The following is an 18,742-nucleotide window of genomic DNA, read 5'->3' as shown; positions in this document are numbered from 1 at the left end:
TACCCCAATTTTGTTAAATGCGTACACTGATTAAATGGGAATAGCAATCAGAAACAAATACTTTGAGGTTTTCTGATTGCGTACTTCTGCCAGGCATGGCAAAGGACATAGAAGATCAGTTAAATGGAATGGGATAGTGCCTTGAAAAGAAGTTATGAGGTGAACATCAACAAAAGTTGAGTAATGTTAATGTAATGTAGTTGAATAAAATTAAGTGATGATGTGGCAATCTGATTATGAAATGAAACACTGAACGAAGTAAATGAATTTTACTATTTCAGCAATAAAATAACTGATAATTGCAGAAGTAAAGATGCTATAAAATGCAGACTGGAAATCAAAGGAAAACTGTTTCTGAAAAAGGTGTTAACATCCGATATAACAATGGAAAATCCAGGATGGAAAGTAACAACATAATGAAAAGGAAAGTAGTTGCTACTCACCAGACAGTGGAGATGCTGAGTCACAGATAGGCACAACAAAAAGACTGTCACAAATAAGCTTTCGGCCAACAACGCCTTTGTCAAAAATAGACAAAACACACACACACACACACACACACACACACGGAATTGCATTTTCGTGTGTGTGTGTGGGGGGGGGGGGGGGGGTGAGTGTCTATTTTCCGACAAAGGCCTTGTTGGCTGAAAGCTTATTTTATGACAATCTTTTTGTTGTGTCTATCTGTGACTCAGCATCTCCACTATATGGTGAGTAGTAACTTTCCTTTTCATAATATTGTAACCTCTAATATACGTTTATGTGTAAGGAAGTTTTCTCTGGAAGTATTAGTCTGGAGCATAACTTAATATAGAAGTGTATAATTGACAACAGAAAATACAGACAAGAAGAGGATAAAAGTGTTTGAAATATAGTGTTATAGAAGAACGATGCAGATCAGATGAGTGCATAAGATAACTAACAAAAAGGTACCAAACTGAATCAAGGAAAAACAACCATATGGGAAGAACATATTCTGAAGATATTGCTAGAGCAGGCATTGAGTCACACACGAGCAGTGTGAATACTAGAAATATTTCAGCTATCGAACAAAGTCCTTTAGAAGTAGAACTCTCACAGAATCACACAACTCACACACACACAGTCACTCTCTCTGGGTACTAAGGGTCTTATTTCTAGTATCTTTTTCATTGTAACTGTCTGAAACTCCTCTATGAGATGAGTAGCTATCTGTCCTTTCCATACTGCTGAATCAAGGAAAAGTTTATTTATGACACAAATTGATTGGGATACGATACAGATGCATCCTGAGGCATCAAGGAATCATCAGTTTGTTAATAGAAGGAACCAAGACTTGCACAAGGAAGTTAGCATGGAGTGCTGTACCAGACTAGCTTTCAGCCAGATGATGATGACGAAAACAACAAAAACAACAACAACAGATGAGGAATATTTACATGACTGTAATACACCATTCTATGAAATGAGATATGGCATCTCAAAATCAGAGTGACTAAATCCATACATATGTGTCACATCCAACAATCTGTTTCCTCCCAAAAGAAGGGAGATCAGGATTTAACATACCTTTGACAATGAGGTGGTTAGAGATAGAGCAAACACTTAGGTTGGGGAAAAATTGGGAAGGAAATCAGCTGTGCCCTTTCCAAGGAACCAACCCAGAGTTTCCCTTAAATAATTTAATAAAACCCAATGTCCAGATGGTGATTTGAACCATTATCATCCCAAATGTGAATCCAGTGTCTTACCACTGAGTCATCACACTTGGTCTTTTTCATCCTACCAATAATGGAATGATACAAATCATGGCACATGCAGTCTGTGTATTGCTAAGTCAGGAATCTACTGAAATTAACATAAAAAAGTTAAAGGCAGGAGAAAGGAAAGTACTTGAAGTATCTTGTTTCTTATTGGTTAGAGCCAATGACTCATTGTGAGCACTTTTATTATTGACTGAGAGCTTTGAAAGCAAGAAAAACTGTAATTTTTACAAAAATTATTCATGGCATGTAAAAAAATACAACTGCCATTCTGAGTAAAGGGTTATCCGTCAAGTACACAAATTTATTTTAAGTAATTTGTGACTTGTGGAACATCGTCAACAGGAAAAGTCAACCATCTTCTTTGTGGATGGAATTATATAAGACAGTAAAATCTATACATAAACTTTATGTTACAACACTTACTCAAAAATAATCAAACAGAACATTTAAAGCAATGTAGCTACCTGCAAGATAATGGCCTGTAGTGCATAAGCACCAATGCGAGCACCAGAGCGTCTGTAGTGTCTCAAGGTTGCATCCAGTGCTCCTTGGGGTGCAAGATCCAGCACAAGGGCGAGTGGTCGTGGGCAGACACCCACTAGTGGCACTATATTTGGATGCCGCAAATTCAGAAGAATGTTGAGCTCTTGACGTGCTGTACAGTACGCCTTACATGCATACTGTAAAGGATCGCGATCCCATTTTCCTTGGGCTGCCTATATCAACAAATGAAAACACAACTTCTTTAAACTGATTTGAAAGGAAGATGAAATTAATTTCTCACACACAGTTCTATTTCATTACCATTTAACAAAGTATATTTCCCAAGACAAATGTCAGATTTAACTGCACATGATAATCATACATTGTTAATATATACATTTTAAAACATTGCAATGTTTAAACTTAGATATGCACAAGGGAGGAAACTATATATAACAAATAATTAATAGATAATAGAAAAGTCACCAAGTAACTTAAAGAAAAGACCTTTCTATTACTCAAATAATTTCATTAACTGTTACTTGCGTTTATTCCCGCAAAGTAGCAGAAACTGAAATAATCACTGGATCTGTTTCAAAAATTCATTACAACATGTTAAAACCAACAGAACTGCTGTTCTGGGTAAAGATTATCAATGCAGTGAACACAAAAGATACCATGCTTTGCAACTAGAATAATATGGTTTGGTTTTTAGGCAATTTTCCATTTCCCACTAGGTGATTAGTGGGCTTGTTCCCAAGTTCTGCCTCAGATAACATGCTACAAAAACAATTAGAACAGTTTCTTGCACTTGCATACAGAATTTATTCTATATATCTAAAAACAAAGATGATGTGACTTACCAAATGAAAGTGCTGGCAGGTCGACAGACACACAAACAAACACAAACATACACACAAAATTCAAGCTTTCGCAACAAACAGTTGCCTCATCAGGAAAAAGGGAATCTCCTTCCCTCTTTCCTGATGAGGCAACAGTTTGCTGCGAAAGCTTGAATTTTGTGTGTATGTTTGTGTTTGTTTGTGTGTCTGTCAACCTGCCAGCACTTTCATTTGGTAAGTCACATCATCTTTGTTTTTAGATATATTTTTCCTACATGGAATGTTTCCCTCTATTATAATCATATCATGAATTTATTCTATACATAGACATATCGAGTACCCTGCCTCTGTCTTGGCAGATGAATAGAGACTTATGACCTCAGCTGTTTGGTCTCCTTACCACTTACTCAGCATCTACAAGCTTAATGCTCAATCATGAATAATTCTAGAGTTGTAACTGAGGAATAAAGTATATAGCAACCCATGCAATTTTAAGGGAGCTGACCTCCTACGTTAAACCATTTAGCTACTGAATGACGTAGAATATGGTCAAGTCTCTCAGAAAAGGCATAAGCAATACTCCAAGATCATGTCAGCTTAGTTAATTAACAGTGTTATGATGGTAATATTGCATTTCCTCAAAACTGAAAGCTTCATTTGATCTATAATGGAAGTTTTCACAACTGCTGCTGTGACACTTCTGTGATAAATACAGGCCGCCTTCAGTCACAAAATACTCACATAATACAACAGAATGTTTCAGTTGTTACCTGTACCTGAAAATGGACCCACAGATTTTGATATTCAGTAAGCAGCAACAGAAAAGTAATTTTATCTTTGAAGATGGTATTTATTTATCATTAAATGGAGGTCGTTTGTTCAATGTCAATTAGTTATCCAGCACAATTTCTTATCATGGACCAAAAGCAGTTGATCAGAGACTATCAAGACTGTCTTGGTTTTCAAATCTTTTAGCTTTCTCCAACTTCTATCACTGCAATAAAAATGCAATAATCCTGGAAAGGACACTAAATGTATACCTGCACTGACTGTAGTAACTTGTGTGAATTGTTCTTTCAATAAGTGCAGAAAATTCAGTGGTGTAAACCATTACCTGAGTAACCCACAGTAATTCATTGAAATATCAGTTTATACTCTGACCTTACATTTTGTATGAAAAAGTATTTTGTGAACCATAATGTAGAGTGTGATTGGGTGTATTTCGTTCTTTTGTTTGAAGAAAAAATGAAGGAAGATGAGGTCATTATAAACAGAATAGTAATAGTATTCAATAAAGATGAAGAAGGAAATTGCCCATGTATCTTCCAAAGGAAAATCTGTAGTACGAACCTTAATATTATTAAGGAAACTGTAGTAGAACCTAAATCTGGAAAGCCAGACATGAATTGGTGGTCACTCCTCCCAAATAACAGTCCATTGTTCCAAGCATTGTACTACTTCATTTGGTTCTCCACGTTGTATTCAGAGATGAATAAATTATAAAACGAAAGGAATAATTGCTGTTGCTCCACAAAAACAACATTAATGCTTTCATTTTTTTTGTTATCTTCATGGAAAATGTACATAGCAAGGAAAAAACTTTTGCCAGAATTCTCAAAGAATATGAATTCTCAGAAATCATCTAGACTTTTCTCTTTTCTTGCTTCTATGATTTCAGGTTACTGGGCATCTCTCTGGCTGAGCATACCTATTCCAAACAATGCTGATCACCTTGACTGTTTCAGACAGTCTAACTTTTATTAGCTTCTGTGCATATGAGAAACATTTTAGCATAGTCTGTATGACAATTCCATGAGGAATAATCTCTATGTTAATTATGCTCTCCGGGTGTGCATCCAATGTACCAGGAATAACAGACTTTTATTAATGTAAACATGATAATGATGATGATGATGATGATGATGATCATATTTGGTTTGTGGAGCGATCAACAGTGTGGTTATCATCACCCCTACAAATTCCCAATCTCTTCACTGTCCAGTCTTGCCACTTTCCCGAGTGATGAAATGATGAGGACAACACAAACACCCAGCCCCAGATGGAGAAAGTCTCTGACCCAGCCAGGAATCAAACTCAGGGCCCTGTATTAATGTAAACAGAAAAAGATATTGTGTAAGAACTTGAGACCAGTTTTCTGCATTAAATTAGTGCTCGTAGAGATCTGTCTCTATTTGCAATGAAGCTCTTACACCCTGACACTTTCACAGTATGTCACAAGACACAACAAGAATGAATCAATGATCCCAAACATCAGTAACTGTGGCAGCTGGCATGTGAAATCTTGACAGTTTTGACAAAGACAGCAGTCAGTGATCTAGCACTCCATCAGCCACCTTACTGGAGGCAGAGCATCATCCAAAAATCTTGCACAAAAGTGCACTCAACATCCAGAACTTATTCTTTGATCAGATACTAAATCCGGTTTGTATGGTTGCATCTGTGGTTGGAGCTGTGGCTGGTTTTGCAGCATGAGTGTTGGCGACACTCCTGGAAAAATGTTTGAACGTTTCAGTCTGTCAATTGAGACCATAGTAACCTTACCATTAAATAGTATTTCCAGAGTTTGTGCTCCTTTTCTGATGACTCAATATGGCCCTTTGTATGAGGGTTGTAGCAGTGGTTTGAAATCATTGGTTCATAACGTGACGTGTATTTTTGCAAGTCACCAATGCATGTAGGCAGTTATCCTTCCACAACTTGGCACTTGACATGGTAAAATGCATGCAATATGTTACATAAGGCAACAAATGAAGTCTGATTGGTTGTGGTCAGGTAGTCGTACAGAACTTGGGTCGATAAACTCACCATGCAGTCAGAGTGCTTCATCGTACACTAGCTCTACTGGTAGTGAATTAAAGTCCAGTTTGTACACAGTGCAAAGACCAAGCGAGACCATGGGTAAGGCAGTTGTTAATGAGACATCAGTCCAGCCCTTTAAAGAATTGTGCCAGCATTTGATCACGACATTGCTTCCTGGATGGTTGTTGATTGCCTATGATGGCACATAATTTACTACGTTGAGTAAATAACTATGATTTGAATTGCCAGCTGTGGTCCATTGTGATGTGCAGTGGACATCCAAAGCACAATACCCAATTTGACACACAGGCAAAGGCTAGTGTTTCTGCCAATGTGCTGTCAACTGGCGTACTATCTGACAAACAAGTGAAACAATCAACTGCAGTTAATACATAGCACTGGCCATTTGATGGTGGAAGTGGATCTACCACATCCATGTGTACATGCACAAAGTGTGTTGTCATACCTACAAAATCTCCAACTGGCACATGCAAAAGACAGAATATCTTACTATGGTAATTCTGAAGGCACACATGAGCCCACTTGTGACAACCGTTTGGGATACCAGGCCAGATAAAATGTATTAAAAACATGTGAGTTGATCACCTGATGCTAGGGTGGCATCGCTGTGAAGGCTATTGAAAACATGTATTTAGAATGCATTTAGCAGAAAAGGATGAGATCTTCAGCTCGAAATGTTGCAATATACACTGATAAGCCAAAACTTCATGACCACTGCCCACTGCGACGTTGGATGCCACCAGGTGGTGGTGTGGGCATGTGATGGCCTGGCAAAAGTATGTAAGCGGAGCAGACGTTGATGGAGGATCACCTAGTGAAGATATGGGTTGCAAATGGGCAAATCCATTGAGACAAGCGACTTTGACAAAGGGTAGATTATTATTACACAGAGCCCATGAACAAGTATCTCAAAAATGGCAAAGCTGGCCGAATGTTCACGTGCTATTGTCATGTGCATCTATTGAAAGAGGTAGGAGGAAAGTTGAACCAACAATAGACGCTAAATGGTTGGATGTTCATGACTCTTCATTGAACCTGGGGTTTGGAGGCTTGTCTGCTCTGTAAAGTATGATAGATGGTGATCTGCGGCACCTCTGCCAAAAGAGCACAATGCTCGTGCACGCACAAGTGTTCTGGAGCATACCGTTCATCGTAAATTGCTGAAGATGGAGTTCCACAGCACACCACATGCGTTCACCTGTTGAACCAATGACATTGTCAGTTATGATTGCAATGGGTATGGGACCATCGAGATTCAACTGTCAATCAATGGAAATGTGTCAGCACTTTGCATGAATCACGTTTTTGCTACATTAGGTCGATGCTTATCTCCATAAACATCGTCTCTGATGTGAACGGAGGGTGAAATGTGCAGCACGCCATGGACACAGGCTGGTGGGAGCAATATTATGCTATGGGGAGACATTTTCCTGCACTTGCATGGGACCTATGTTAGTAATTGAAGACACGCTGATAGCTCCGAACCACCTGCATCCCTTTGTTCTTGATGTCTTCCCTGAAAGCGATGTCATCTTTTAGCTGTGTGTTGGAGCCAGAATTGTGCTACTGTTGTTTGAGGAGCATTACAATGAACTCACTCTGATGTCTTGGGGACCAAATTCACCTGATGGAAATCCTTTGGAACCCATCTGGGTTGTCATCACCATGTACGCAAATAAGTGGCCCATTATTTACACAAATTACGTGACCTGTGCACACACAGCTAATGCCATATACCTGCACAAACCCACAAACAAACTGTTGGATCCCTGATACACAGAATCAGTGATGGATCTCTTTCCAAAGATGGACAAACAAGCTATTAAGCAGGTGGTCGTCATATGTTGGACTCGTCATTGTGGCTTCACACTTGAGCCCAGAACACTGACCAACTGAAGGGTGGATGATGCGTCATTCAACAGTTTTCAGAGTCCCTGGTCGGACTGTTGTGTCTTGCAATTTGGCCAAAAACAATAACATTTGATACACTGCTAAATTGAGACAAGTAGTTGGTAATCACATTGTCAATATTTGAAATATGGCAGATGTTGATGCTGAAATGGGCAATGAATTTCAGGCAGTTACACTGTCACAGCGAGCACTTGTTCTGTCTGAAGATGTAGACAAGTAGCTTGTAGACTGTGAATATTATGAACTCTTGACTTCCAACTGGGGATGAAAGGACTTTATTGATCAGTAGACAGCAAGATCCGTGGTCTAGAAGTAGTGTCTTTGATTCATAATCAAAACGTCTTCGGTCCCGGGCTCGATCCCCGACACTGCCTAAATTTTGATAAATAATCAGCATTGGCGGCCGAAGACTTCCGGCATAAGAAATCAGCCTAATTCTGCCAACGGCCTTGTCAAAGAGGGCGGAGGAGCGGATAGAGGTTCACGGCACACTCTTGTCCTAGGGGTGGGAAATTGCCCCTAAAGGCGGAAGAATCAGCAATGATCAACGACATGAGGATGCAGAAGGCAATGGAAACCACTGCATTAAAGACACGTAATGTGTATCCACAGGACATGTGGCCTGTAATTGAAGAAGTATCATGATGATCTCTCCAATGGCAAAAGATTCCGGAATAGTCCCCCATTCGGATCTCCGGGAGGGGACTGCCAAGGGGGAGGTTACCATGAGAAAAAGGTTGAATAATCAACGAAAGGATAACGTTCTACGAGTCGGGGCGTGGAATGTCAGAAGCTTGAACGTGGTAGGGAAACTAGAAAATCTGAAAAGGGAAATGCAAAGGCTCAATCTAGATATAGTAGGGGTCAGTGAAGTGAAGTGGAAGGAAGACAAGGATTTCTGGTCAGATGAGTTTCAGGTAATATCAACAGCAGCAGAAAATGGTATAACAGGTGTAGGATTTGTTATGAATAGGAAGGTGGGGCAGAGGGTGTGTTACTGAGAACAGTTCAGTGACCGGGTTGTTCTAATCAGAATCGACAGCAGACCAACACTGACAATGATAGTTCAGGTATACATGCCGACGTCGCAAGCTGAAGATGAACAGATAGAGAAAGTGTATGAGGATATTGAAAGGGTAATGCAGTATGTAAAGGGGGACGAAAATCTAATAGTCATGGGCGACTGGAATGCAGTTGTAGGGGAAGGAGTAGAAGAAAAGGTTACAGGAGAATATGGACTTGGGACAAGGAATGCAAGAGGAGAAAGATTAATTGAGTTCTGTAACAAGTTTCAGCTAGTAATAGCGAATACCCTGTTCAAGAATCACAAGAGGAAAAGGTATACTTGGAAAAGGCCGGGAGATACGGGAAGATTTCAATTAGATTACATCATGGTCAGACAGAGATTCCGAAATCAGATACTGGATTGTAAGGCGTACCCAGGAGCAGATATAGACTCAGATCACAATATAGTAGTGATGAAGAGTAGGCTGAAGTTCAAGACATTAGTCAGGAAGAATCAATACGCAAAGAAGTGGGATACGGAAGTACTAAGGAATGACGAGATACGTTTGAAGTTCTCTAATGCTATAGATACAGCAATAAGGAATAGCGCAGTAGGCAGTACAGTTGAAGAGGAATGGACATCTCTAAAAAGGGCCATCACAGAAGTTGGGAAGGAAAACATAGGTACAAAGAAGGTAGATGCGAAGAAACCATGGGTAACAGAAGAAATACTTCAGTTGATTGATGAAAGGAGGAAGTACAAACATGTTCCGGGAAAATCAGGAATACAGAAATACAAGTCGCTGAGGAATGAAATAAATAGGAAGTGCAGGGAAGCTAAGACGAAATGGCTGCAGGAAAAATGTGAAGACATCGAAAAAGATATGATTGTCGGAAGGACAGACTCAGCATACAGGAAAGTCAAAACAACCTTTGGTGACATTAAAAGCAACGGTGGTAACATTAAGAGTGCAACGGGAATTCCACTGTTAAATGCAGAGGAGAGAGCAGACAGGTGGTAAGAATACATTGAAAGCCTCTATGAGGGTGAAGATTTGTCTGATGTGATAGAAGAAGAAACAGGAGTCGATTTAGAAGAGATAGGGGATCCAGTATTAGAATCGGAATTTAAAAGAGCTTTGGAGGACTTACGGTCAAATATGGCAGAAGGGATAGATAACATTCCATCAGAATTTCTAAAATCATTGGGGGAAGTGGCAACAAAACGACTATTCACGTTCGTGTGTAGAATATACGAGTCTGGCGACATACCATCTGACTTTCGGAAAAGCATCATCCACACAATTCCGAAGACGGCAAGAGCTGACAAGTGTAAGAATTATCGCACAATCAGTTTAACAGCTCATGCATCGAAGCTGCTTACAAGAATAATATACAGAAGAATGGAAAAGAAAATTGAGAATGCGCTAGGTGACGATCAGTTTGGCTTTAGGAAAAGTAAAGGGACGAGAGAGGCAATTCTGACGTTACGGCTAATGATGGAAGCAAGGCTAAAGAAAAATCAAGACACTTTCATAGGATTTGTCGACCTGGAAAAAGCGTTCGACAATATAAAATGGTGCAAGCTGTTCGAGATTCTGAAAAAAGTAGGGGTAAGCTATAGGGAGAGACGGGTCATATACAATATGTACAACAACCAAGAGGGAATAATAAGAGTGGACGATCAAGAACAAAGTGCTCGTATTAAGATGGGTGTAAGACAAGGCTGTAGCCTTTTGCCCCTACTCTTCAATCTGTACATCGAGGAAGCAATGATGGAAATAAAAGAAAGGTTCAGGAGTGGAATTAAAATACAAGGTGAAAGGATATCAATGATACGATTCGCTGATGACATTGCTATCCTGAGTGAAAGTGAAGAAGAATTAAATGATCTGCTGAACGGAATGAACAGTCTAATGAGTACACAGTATGGTTTGAGAATAAATCGGAGAAAGACGAAGGTAATGAGAAGTAGTAGAAATGAGAACAGCGAGAAACTTAACATCAGGATTGATGGTCACGAAGTCAATGAAGTTAAGGAATTCTGCTACCTAGGCAGTAAAATAACCAATGACGGATGGAGCAAGAAGGACATCAAAAGCAGACTCGCTATGGCAAAAAAGGTATTTCTGGCCAAGAGAAGTCTACTAATATCAAATACCGGCCTTAATTAGAGGAAGAAATTTCTGAGGATGTACGTCTGGAGTACAGCATTGTATGGTAGTGAAACATGGACTGTAGGAAAACCGGAACAGAAGAGAATCGAAGCATTTGAGATGTGGTGCTATAGACGAATGTTGAAAATTAGGTGGACTGATAAGGTAAGGAATGAGGAGGTTCTATGCAGAATCCTTTTTGTTGCAAAGAGGAGAGCTTGTGTGGGAAGAAGGTGGGTAGTTATCAAGCACCATCGACTTGCTGTTGCAATGCTGCACCAATAACAGCCTGGCAAGCTTCTATCCCCCATTCAAAAGATACATCCAATGCGATGTGTGCTAGAAGTGCAGCATTTTATATGCTTTGGTTTGCAGCCTCAAAAGCAGAGTTCACTGGATTTATTCATCGGATAGGTGAACTGCCCTTAGGCTACTTTCTCGAGTAGCAGCAGCTGTCGAATTAGATGACCCAAGAAGGTAATCTGTGGGTTACCAAAAACACACAGTATTTAATACCATGTCATGCTATTCTAAGTATCAAAAATTTCCATCAAGTGTTGCTGGCACTGTTCTGCAATGAGTGAAAAGACAAGGATGTCATCTAGGTATCCTGAACAGAATGACAACACTTGCAACATGGAGTCGATGAATCTTTGTAAGAAAGCAGCATTGTGTAAACCAAATGTCATGATGAGACTCTCGAACCAGCTAAATGATGTGATTATGACTGTTTTCACAACCTTCATAAGTAGTTGGATGTGAACCCACATGCTGTACATATGCATGTCTCACAATGACAATTTACCCTTAATGTGTGGGCTGGCATTGTTGGAGACTGTTGAATTTGGCTGTACATTCTCCCAGACTGACTTGATCATTATTTGTATCTCATATTCCTGCAAGAAGTTTTCCCAGACATGCTGAATGATGTTCCCAAGCCCATTCATCATTGTACTTGATTTCAGCATGATGGCACCTCAGGCATTTCAGCAGACAAATGAGGGCATGTCTGCAGGTAACATTTCCCAGCCGCTGGATTGGTCACGGTGGATCAGTCGCATGGCCACCACAATCACCCAATCTGTCTAAAATAAATTTTTTTCTGTGATGGTATCTGCTGGGCCTTGTGTATGTAAGATGTGTTATCTCACTAGAGGACCTAGTAGGCAGTATTGTTGTGGCAGCAGGTCGTCTTTGAGGTACACCAGGCGTCTTTGAAAGGGTTTGTCGTTAAATGCAGCATCAATGTCAAGCATGCCTTGATGCATCTGGACAAAACTTTGCGCATCTCCTGCAATGGGTGTCCATTTTTAGCACATGACTAAATAACTGAAATGCTGTTTAGTAGCTCCAGATGGCCTTTGCAATATCTTGTTCGTATGTGATTATTGATCCCTGTTGTATGATTGATATGTCATCTCAGTTTGTAAAATATGTTTTTTTGAATCACCCTGTATTTTCTGAAAATTTCACTACAAGGTTCTTACTTGCATATGACTGCTAACATTGATACTGCCTTTTTTGTGATCTAAAAGCCTGACTATAGACTGCTAGTACTTCACCCCAGATCTCAATATCATATTGAAGATGAGGATTTTTCAATCCAAAATATATTTGCCTTTAGGTAACACAGTTCAGGAAGGCTGAGGTGCATTTTATTCAATACAAATTTCCACTGACTTCCTTACAAATATGATTCATATGTTCTTTGCATGACAAATGTTCATCTACAATCATACCCATAAATTTGTGCTTATCTATATACAAGAGTGCCATCGGAGATGTAAATGGAGTAATATTTGTATTTAGATTGCACATCATTGCCCCAGCTGACAAAGGATGTGCAACTGCATAGGTTTTAATCTTGCAACTAAATTAAATTATTAACATGCAAAAGGAACAGACAAGGCCCTAATACACTCCTTTGGGGCTTGCCTCACTGACGTACATTTTAAGTTGATTTATTTCTTAGCAAGTTTTCATTCCTGTTATAAGTTACCTTAAAACATTGTTTCCTATCTTTTAATTATTAGGTAGGTAGTTTAAAGGTTAATCCTATCTTCTTGGATTCCTCTGATTTATGCAATAAAATGTTATGATTCACAGTATCAACAGATTTACTCATATCCACAAAAAAGTCCACTAAGTAGTAGCAGTAAGTATTTTACAAACATCTACTCTAAGTAACATCTGGTCTCCACCAGTCTTAATTTGTTTTCTTTGGTGAACATTTGAAATGAAATGTCAGCTATTCAAGCACTAAACTCAATTCAGAAAAAAAAATGAAAACAGAAAATGTTAACAAGAAACTGAAACACTGCATCCTCCAACTCAGATATAAATTTCTATGGGAAAAACTTGCATTACCTTGAAAGCAATTACTGCAGATTGCCTGGCATTTGGACCAGGCTGAACAGGCTGCAACATTTTCATGGCCACGTCAATGTAATTGTTGGAACCTCGTACTTTGCATGATCCTCTGAATACAAAGCCAAATGCTCCCCTTCCCAATAAGCGACCTTTCTTGATGTTTCCCGGTCTGATAAGGTATCTTTCTCCTAAGTCTAAAAACACCTTTGGCAAAAAGAATATCAATTCAATAAGCTGTATATACATTTGATTATGGGCACCATTTCTTCCTATAAACCACTACAAAATTAACTCACTGTGTCTGGTGCTACTTGGGCAAGAGGTATATCACCATGTGTGGGGCATGTCACACTTTTCTTGTCATATGCAGCTAAGATACATTCTTCAACTATCCAACTATACTGTGGTGGTGACTCAACTTCTTCTTGTAAATGTGAACTTTCCTCTCCACAAATTCCTGGGTGACCTTCAACAGATGGCTTGCGGCTGCACAAAATCAATGAAGGAAGATCAATACCAAAGCTACTAGAGAAATAAGACAAACAGAAAGCATTTGTGTAAAGAATAAATTAAAACAGAAACTGTAAATGAGTTGCAGTGTCTTTTCAGGTTTACAAGACCACTCAGATTGTATCTACTTGTTATGGGATCTCTTCTACCAAGATATTACTTACACAAGTTATCAGTAGCCTGTGACTGATATGACAAAAATTACATAGTTTTGGATAAATGGCTGCTGGCGAACTGATCAATGAAACAATGGGCCAATCCCACAGGACTTGCTGAACACCGTTTTTCATCTGTTGTAATGAATCTTTAGTAGTCGCACAAAAGTTAATGACTCACTTTCTGGTTCACCACAAACATCAGCCACAAATTCTCCCAGAAGTTAATTACAAATATGTGCCTGCCTCCAATGTGAGAGATCACATTCACTCATCCCTTTCCCATCTGGCGCCCTCAGAATTGCACAGAAAAAGTGATATACAAGACAGGTGATCTAAACGATGTGGCGGCATTAGTACACTGGAAATTGTCTTCCAACATTAGTTTCCATCACTCCAACAGGACACTTACCAAGTTGTTTTAATTGCTCCAGATAATTCAGCTCTCAATGAAGATGCCACCATTCAACTTGAAAAAGGCTGCACAGCAGAAGTTATAATGGTTTCATTACAAGTAACAAGCCTCAGCTTACAACTTACCATTAAGCCTTGTTTACATGAAGACACTAGGTTGCAGGCAACTGCGCCACTGCACAAGCGCGCCACACGTTCGCGCAACTCGTCGGTGAAACTAAACATTTTCGGCATTTTCCAAATTTGGCGATACTAGTTGCATGAGTTTTGAGGTTATATGTGTTCGTAGAGTGTAGACAAACTGAAATATGCAATGAGGAATGGGGAATAATGTTCGCTTTTTGGATTTCTATACTTTGCATAGGTGTTTGTGAGATTTCATTGATGCGGATTACAAAAATAAGCACATTGGTGCTCCTGGGAGCGTCACATGCGATCAGAACACAGTCAGTTTGACAATATCTGAGCTGCAGGGCAAAATTTATTGAATTAAGAGCACATATACAACTGAATTAAGAAAAATACAAGCAAATGTAATTCTAGCTGTGGAAATGCTCGTCTACAAGACTAAAATCCCATCGTTCAAGTTTGCCAAAATTTTTTTTTTAAGGAATATTGTTGACAGGAGGAAAGGCTACACAAATAAAGAAGCTGCAATCTTTATTCAATATTAATCTATTTAAAAAGTCGCAGCAGTGCTCCCCATTCACATTTGAATTTTGAAATATTGCCACTGTACAGATTTCAAGAGAGTAGTTTGCAAACTATTCTCTTCTTAATGCGGCCTGCTTCAAATAATTACTGTTAATGTTAATAATTATTACTGTTAATGTAAATAATTATTGGTGTTAATGAAAAAGCGTCATCACCAACTGAAACCTCTTCATATGGCATGCCGAGTGTTCTCGATTGTAATGCCTGACACGTGATATGTAATTTCAGTTCTGGCGACAGTGTTTCATGCATTACAGTACCTTTATTCCTTAGCGCAGAATGAACTCTGTTTAGAAGAAACATGAACAGTTCTGGTGACATTCTAAGATAATTAAAAGAACTTCTTGGGTCTTCCATTACAAATTATTTCAGAGCTGATGTCTTTTCTTCATTCAGTCACGAATTTAACATGTTTCTTATTATTTTCTTATGCAGCGATCCCATGCAACAAGTTTTAACTCCATCACAATTCATGTGATGTGCAGCTGCCAAAACTATCATTTCAGACACGATTCATTAACCCACAAAATGACGAAACTTAAGTGTATACTGGTTTCGCCGTGTCTACAGTCAAATACGAAATCATTTGCATGCAATTCATTCCATGCAACAAGTGGCGCAACCCAATGTCATCATGTAAAATAGGCTTTAAGTATAACCAAGTAAGACTTATTCTACGCATTAAAAGGAGAAGGATAAAATATTGTTATTTTAAGCTATGAATCTGCACAAAGAGCAGCATTTACACTGATAATGCCAGAAAATTATAATCACTGACCTACTATCAATATAAACCTGTCCAAGCAATAGCAAGGTCACCTGGCAAGGAATGACGGCTAGTTAGACACACACAGGGTGCATGCAGTACCATTGAGCACACTGTCTGTGTGTAGAATGCGGAAGGCATGTGATCTATTTGAGTCGGATCGAGAGCAGATTGTGATGGGCCAGAGACTCAGCACGAGCATTTTGGAAACTGCGCGACTTCTTGGGTGTTCAAGGAATGCTGTAGAGAGTGTCTTCAACACATGGTGAAACCGAGGTGAAACCATGTCCATATGTCGTGGGAATGGGTGGCCACATCTCATAACAGATATAAGGTGTCATAGGCTGGGAAGACTGGTAAAATAGGACAGGCAGCAAACTGTGGTAGAACTAGCATCAGACTTTAATGATGGGCAGAATACAAGTGTTTCTGGACACACAGTGCACCAAACACTCCTAACGATGCACCTCCGCAGCCTCCTGTGCATGTGCCAAGGTTAACACCACATGACATTGGCAAATACAACTGATATTGGCAGTGGAAATTGGCGCAGTGGCAGTGCGTTGCATGATCTGATGTATCCAGATAAATTCATCACCACGCCGATGGGAGGGCATGAATCCGTTGTCTTCCAGGGGAGCAGCTTTTTTCTCAATATCTGTACTGTAAGATGGAGACAAGGTGCGGGGAGCTCCATTATGCTCTGGGAAACATTCACATGGGCATCCATGGGTCCAGTGTAGCTCATGCAAGACAATATGACAGTCAAGGAATATTGTACACTTGTTGCAGACCACGTACAACCCTTCATGACAATCATGTTTCCCGACACCCGTAGCATTTTTCAGCAGGATAGTGTGTCACGTTACAAGGCCAGGAGTGTGATGGAATGTTTACCAAAAACATATGGGTGAGTTCCAATTGATGTGCTGGCCTGCCAACTGAAACCAATTGAATACACCTGGAATATGACTGCTGAACGTGGTGTCAGAGCTTGTCCCCCACCCCATAGAATTTACATGAATTAGGTAGCTTGGGTGTGAAAATGTGGTACCAGCTTCCTCCAGCGGCCTACCATGACCTCATTGCTTCCATGCCACGATGTGTCACTGCTGTTATTTGTGCCAAAGGTGGACATACTGGCTATCAGGTAGGTGGTCATCATGTTCTGGCTGATCAGTGTGTATTTTATCAGCTGTGTTAAAAGGAAAGAGAATATAATTAAAATTTCCTCACAAGATCACTGAAGTAACATCGGAAGTTATACCTGGAGCCAGTGCTATCAGGACCAACACCACTATCAACATCTGACGTGTAACTCTCTTGTGACTTCCGTAATTGTGGTCCATATTGGCGATCCCTCTCAGCCTGATGTAGTGCCTTTTCAACAAATCAAAATCAATATAGAATGCTCTTCATCTGTCTGTACTTCACATTATCATTATAATAAGCAACAATTACTGTTTATCACTATTATTTTAATATTACTTTTTTTGTTAATTTTGACTTAATATACATGATTTACATAGCTACTAGAAAAAAGGAGATTCTGTAGTAAGGGTGCCACACACAATAAACAAATGTTAATTGTCACTGCTAAATGCATTATGAATAAAATATTGTGCTTTGCTTGGTTTCATTCATACCAGTGGCTTTTCACTCCTCCATGCATTTCCTTCTACTGTTTCTTCCCTATTTCTTTATTGCTCTTTTCTCATCTTTCCAACCTCTGCAACTTAAGAACATGATTGCAAAATATTTCTTCATTTACTAACAACCAGGCCAACAGACTATGCTGCCATCTTCAGGTCTTCAAAAATTTTTGTTATAAAATGTGTTCATTTTGAATTGGACCTCATGACGAGCTGTCATACATATAAAATGTAGCACATTCTCCTCATGAGTCAGTACCATCCAGGACTGGAGCAACTAAACTACATTCTCTACCAGGGTTTCGACTACCTCTTGTCATGCCCTGAAATGAGGAATGTACTACCCACTACCCTTCCCACCCCTCCCACAGTAGTACACTGCCAACCGAACTTATACAATATTCTTGGCCATCCCTACCTGCTCCCAGCCCCGTGCCTCATGTGGCTCATAACCCTGTAATAGACCTGGATGCAACACCTCCCATCACCACCTACTCCAGTCTGATCACAAACATGACCTACCTCATCAAAGGCAGGGCTGCCTGTGAAACCACTCAAGTGATCTATAAGGTAAGCTGCTACCACTCTGCTGCTTTGTACAAGGGAATGACAACCAAAGAGGTGTCTGTCCACATGAATAGCCACCGACAAAGTGTGGGCAAGAAACAGCTGGACCACCAATCGCTGAGCCCACCACCCAACACAACGTTCTTCATTTCAGTGACTGCATCACAGTCTGTACCATCTTGATCCTTCCCACCAACACTAGCTTTTCTGAGTTGCACAGGTGGGAACTCTCCCTGCAAATTTATCCTACTTTTTTGTAACTCCCCTGACCTCAAGACCTCAACCTTCTTTAGTTATTGTCCTTACCCATTCCGGCCTTTTCCTGTTGCCATTACAGCACTACACAGCCCTCTATTCTACCAATTCATCCACAGTCTCTTTTATTTCTCTCCTTTTCTATTGCCCCCCTCCCCCAGACTCTCCACCTAAACTCCCAATTGTACCTAGCTGCCCTACCCTCTCTCCCCCTCATACCTGCATGCTCCCACGAACAATACTTAACTGTCCCCTACCCCTACCCCTACCCTGTTATCTTTCTCCCTCCCCGCCCTAGTCTCCTCCTTAGCCCCATCACCCAGTTGCCTCTCCCAATTATGAGCTGCTGCTTGCAG

The 18,742-nt window shown here is 39.9% G+C and overlaps 1 protein-coding gene across 1 annotated transcript in view; it reads right to left on the bottom strand.

Annotated features, from left to right (window-relative positions):
• Positions 1–18,742, bottom strand: part of LOC126194520 (leucine-rich repeat serine/threonine-protein kinase 1) — a 405,923-nt gene that overhangs the window by 53,202 nt on the left and 333,979 nt on the right. Inside the window, exons 34-37 of the mRNA XM_049932772.1 lie at positions 17,180–17,292; positions 13,650–13,839; positions 13,351–13,557; positions 2,210–2,461 (exon numbers count right to left, since the gene is read on the bottom strand). Of these exons, the coding sequence (XP_049788729.1) occupies positions 2,210–2,461; positions 13,351–13,557; positions 13,650–13,839; positions 17,180–17,292 (762 nt within the window). The remainder of the gene's footprint in view (positions 1–2,209; positions 2,462–13,350; positions 13,558–13,649; positions 13,840–17,179; positions 17,293–18,742) is intronic.

The sequence above is a fragment of the Schistocerca nitens genome, chromosome 1, assembly GCF_023898315.1.
Source record: "Schistocerca nitens isolate TAMUIC-IGC-003100 chromosome 1, iqSchNite1.1, whole genome shotgun sequence".
NCBI lineage: Eukaryota > Metazoa > Arthropoda > Insecta > Orthoptera > Acrididae > Schistocerca > Schistocerca nitens.
The sequence above is the reverse complement of the archived record's forward strand: the minus strand, read 5'-3'. Positions and strand labels throughout refer to the sequence as shown.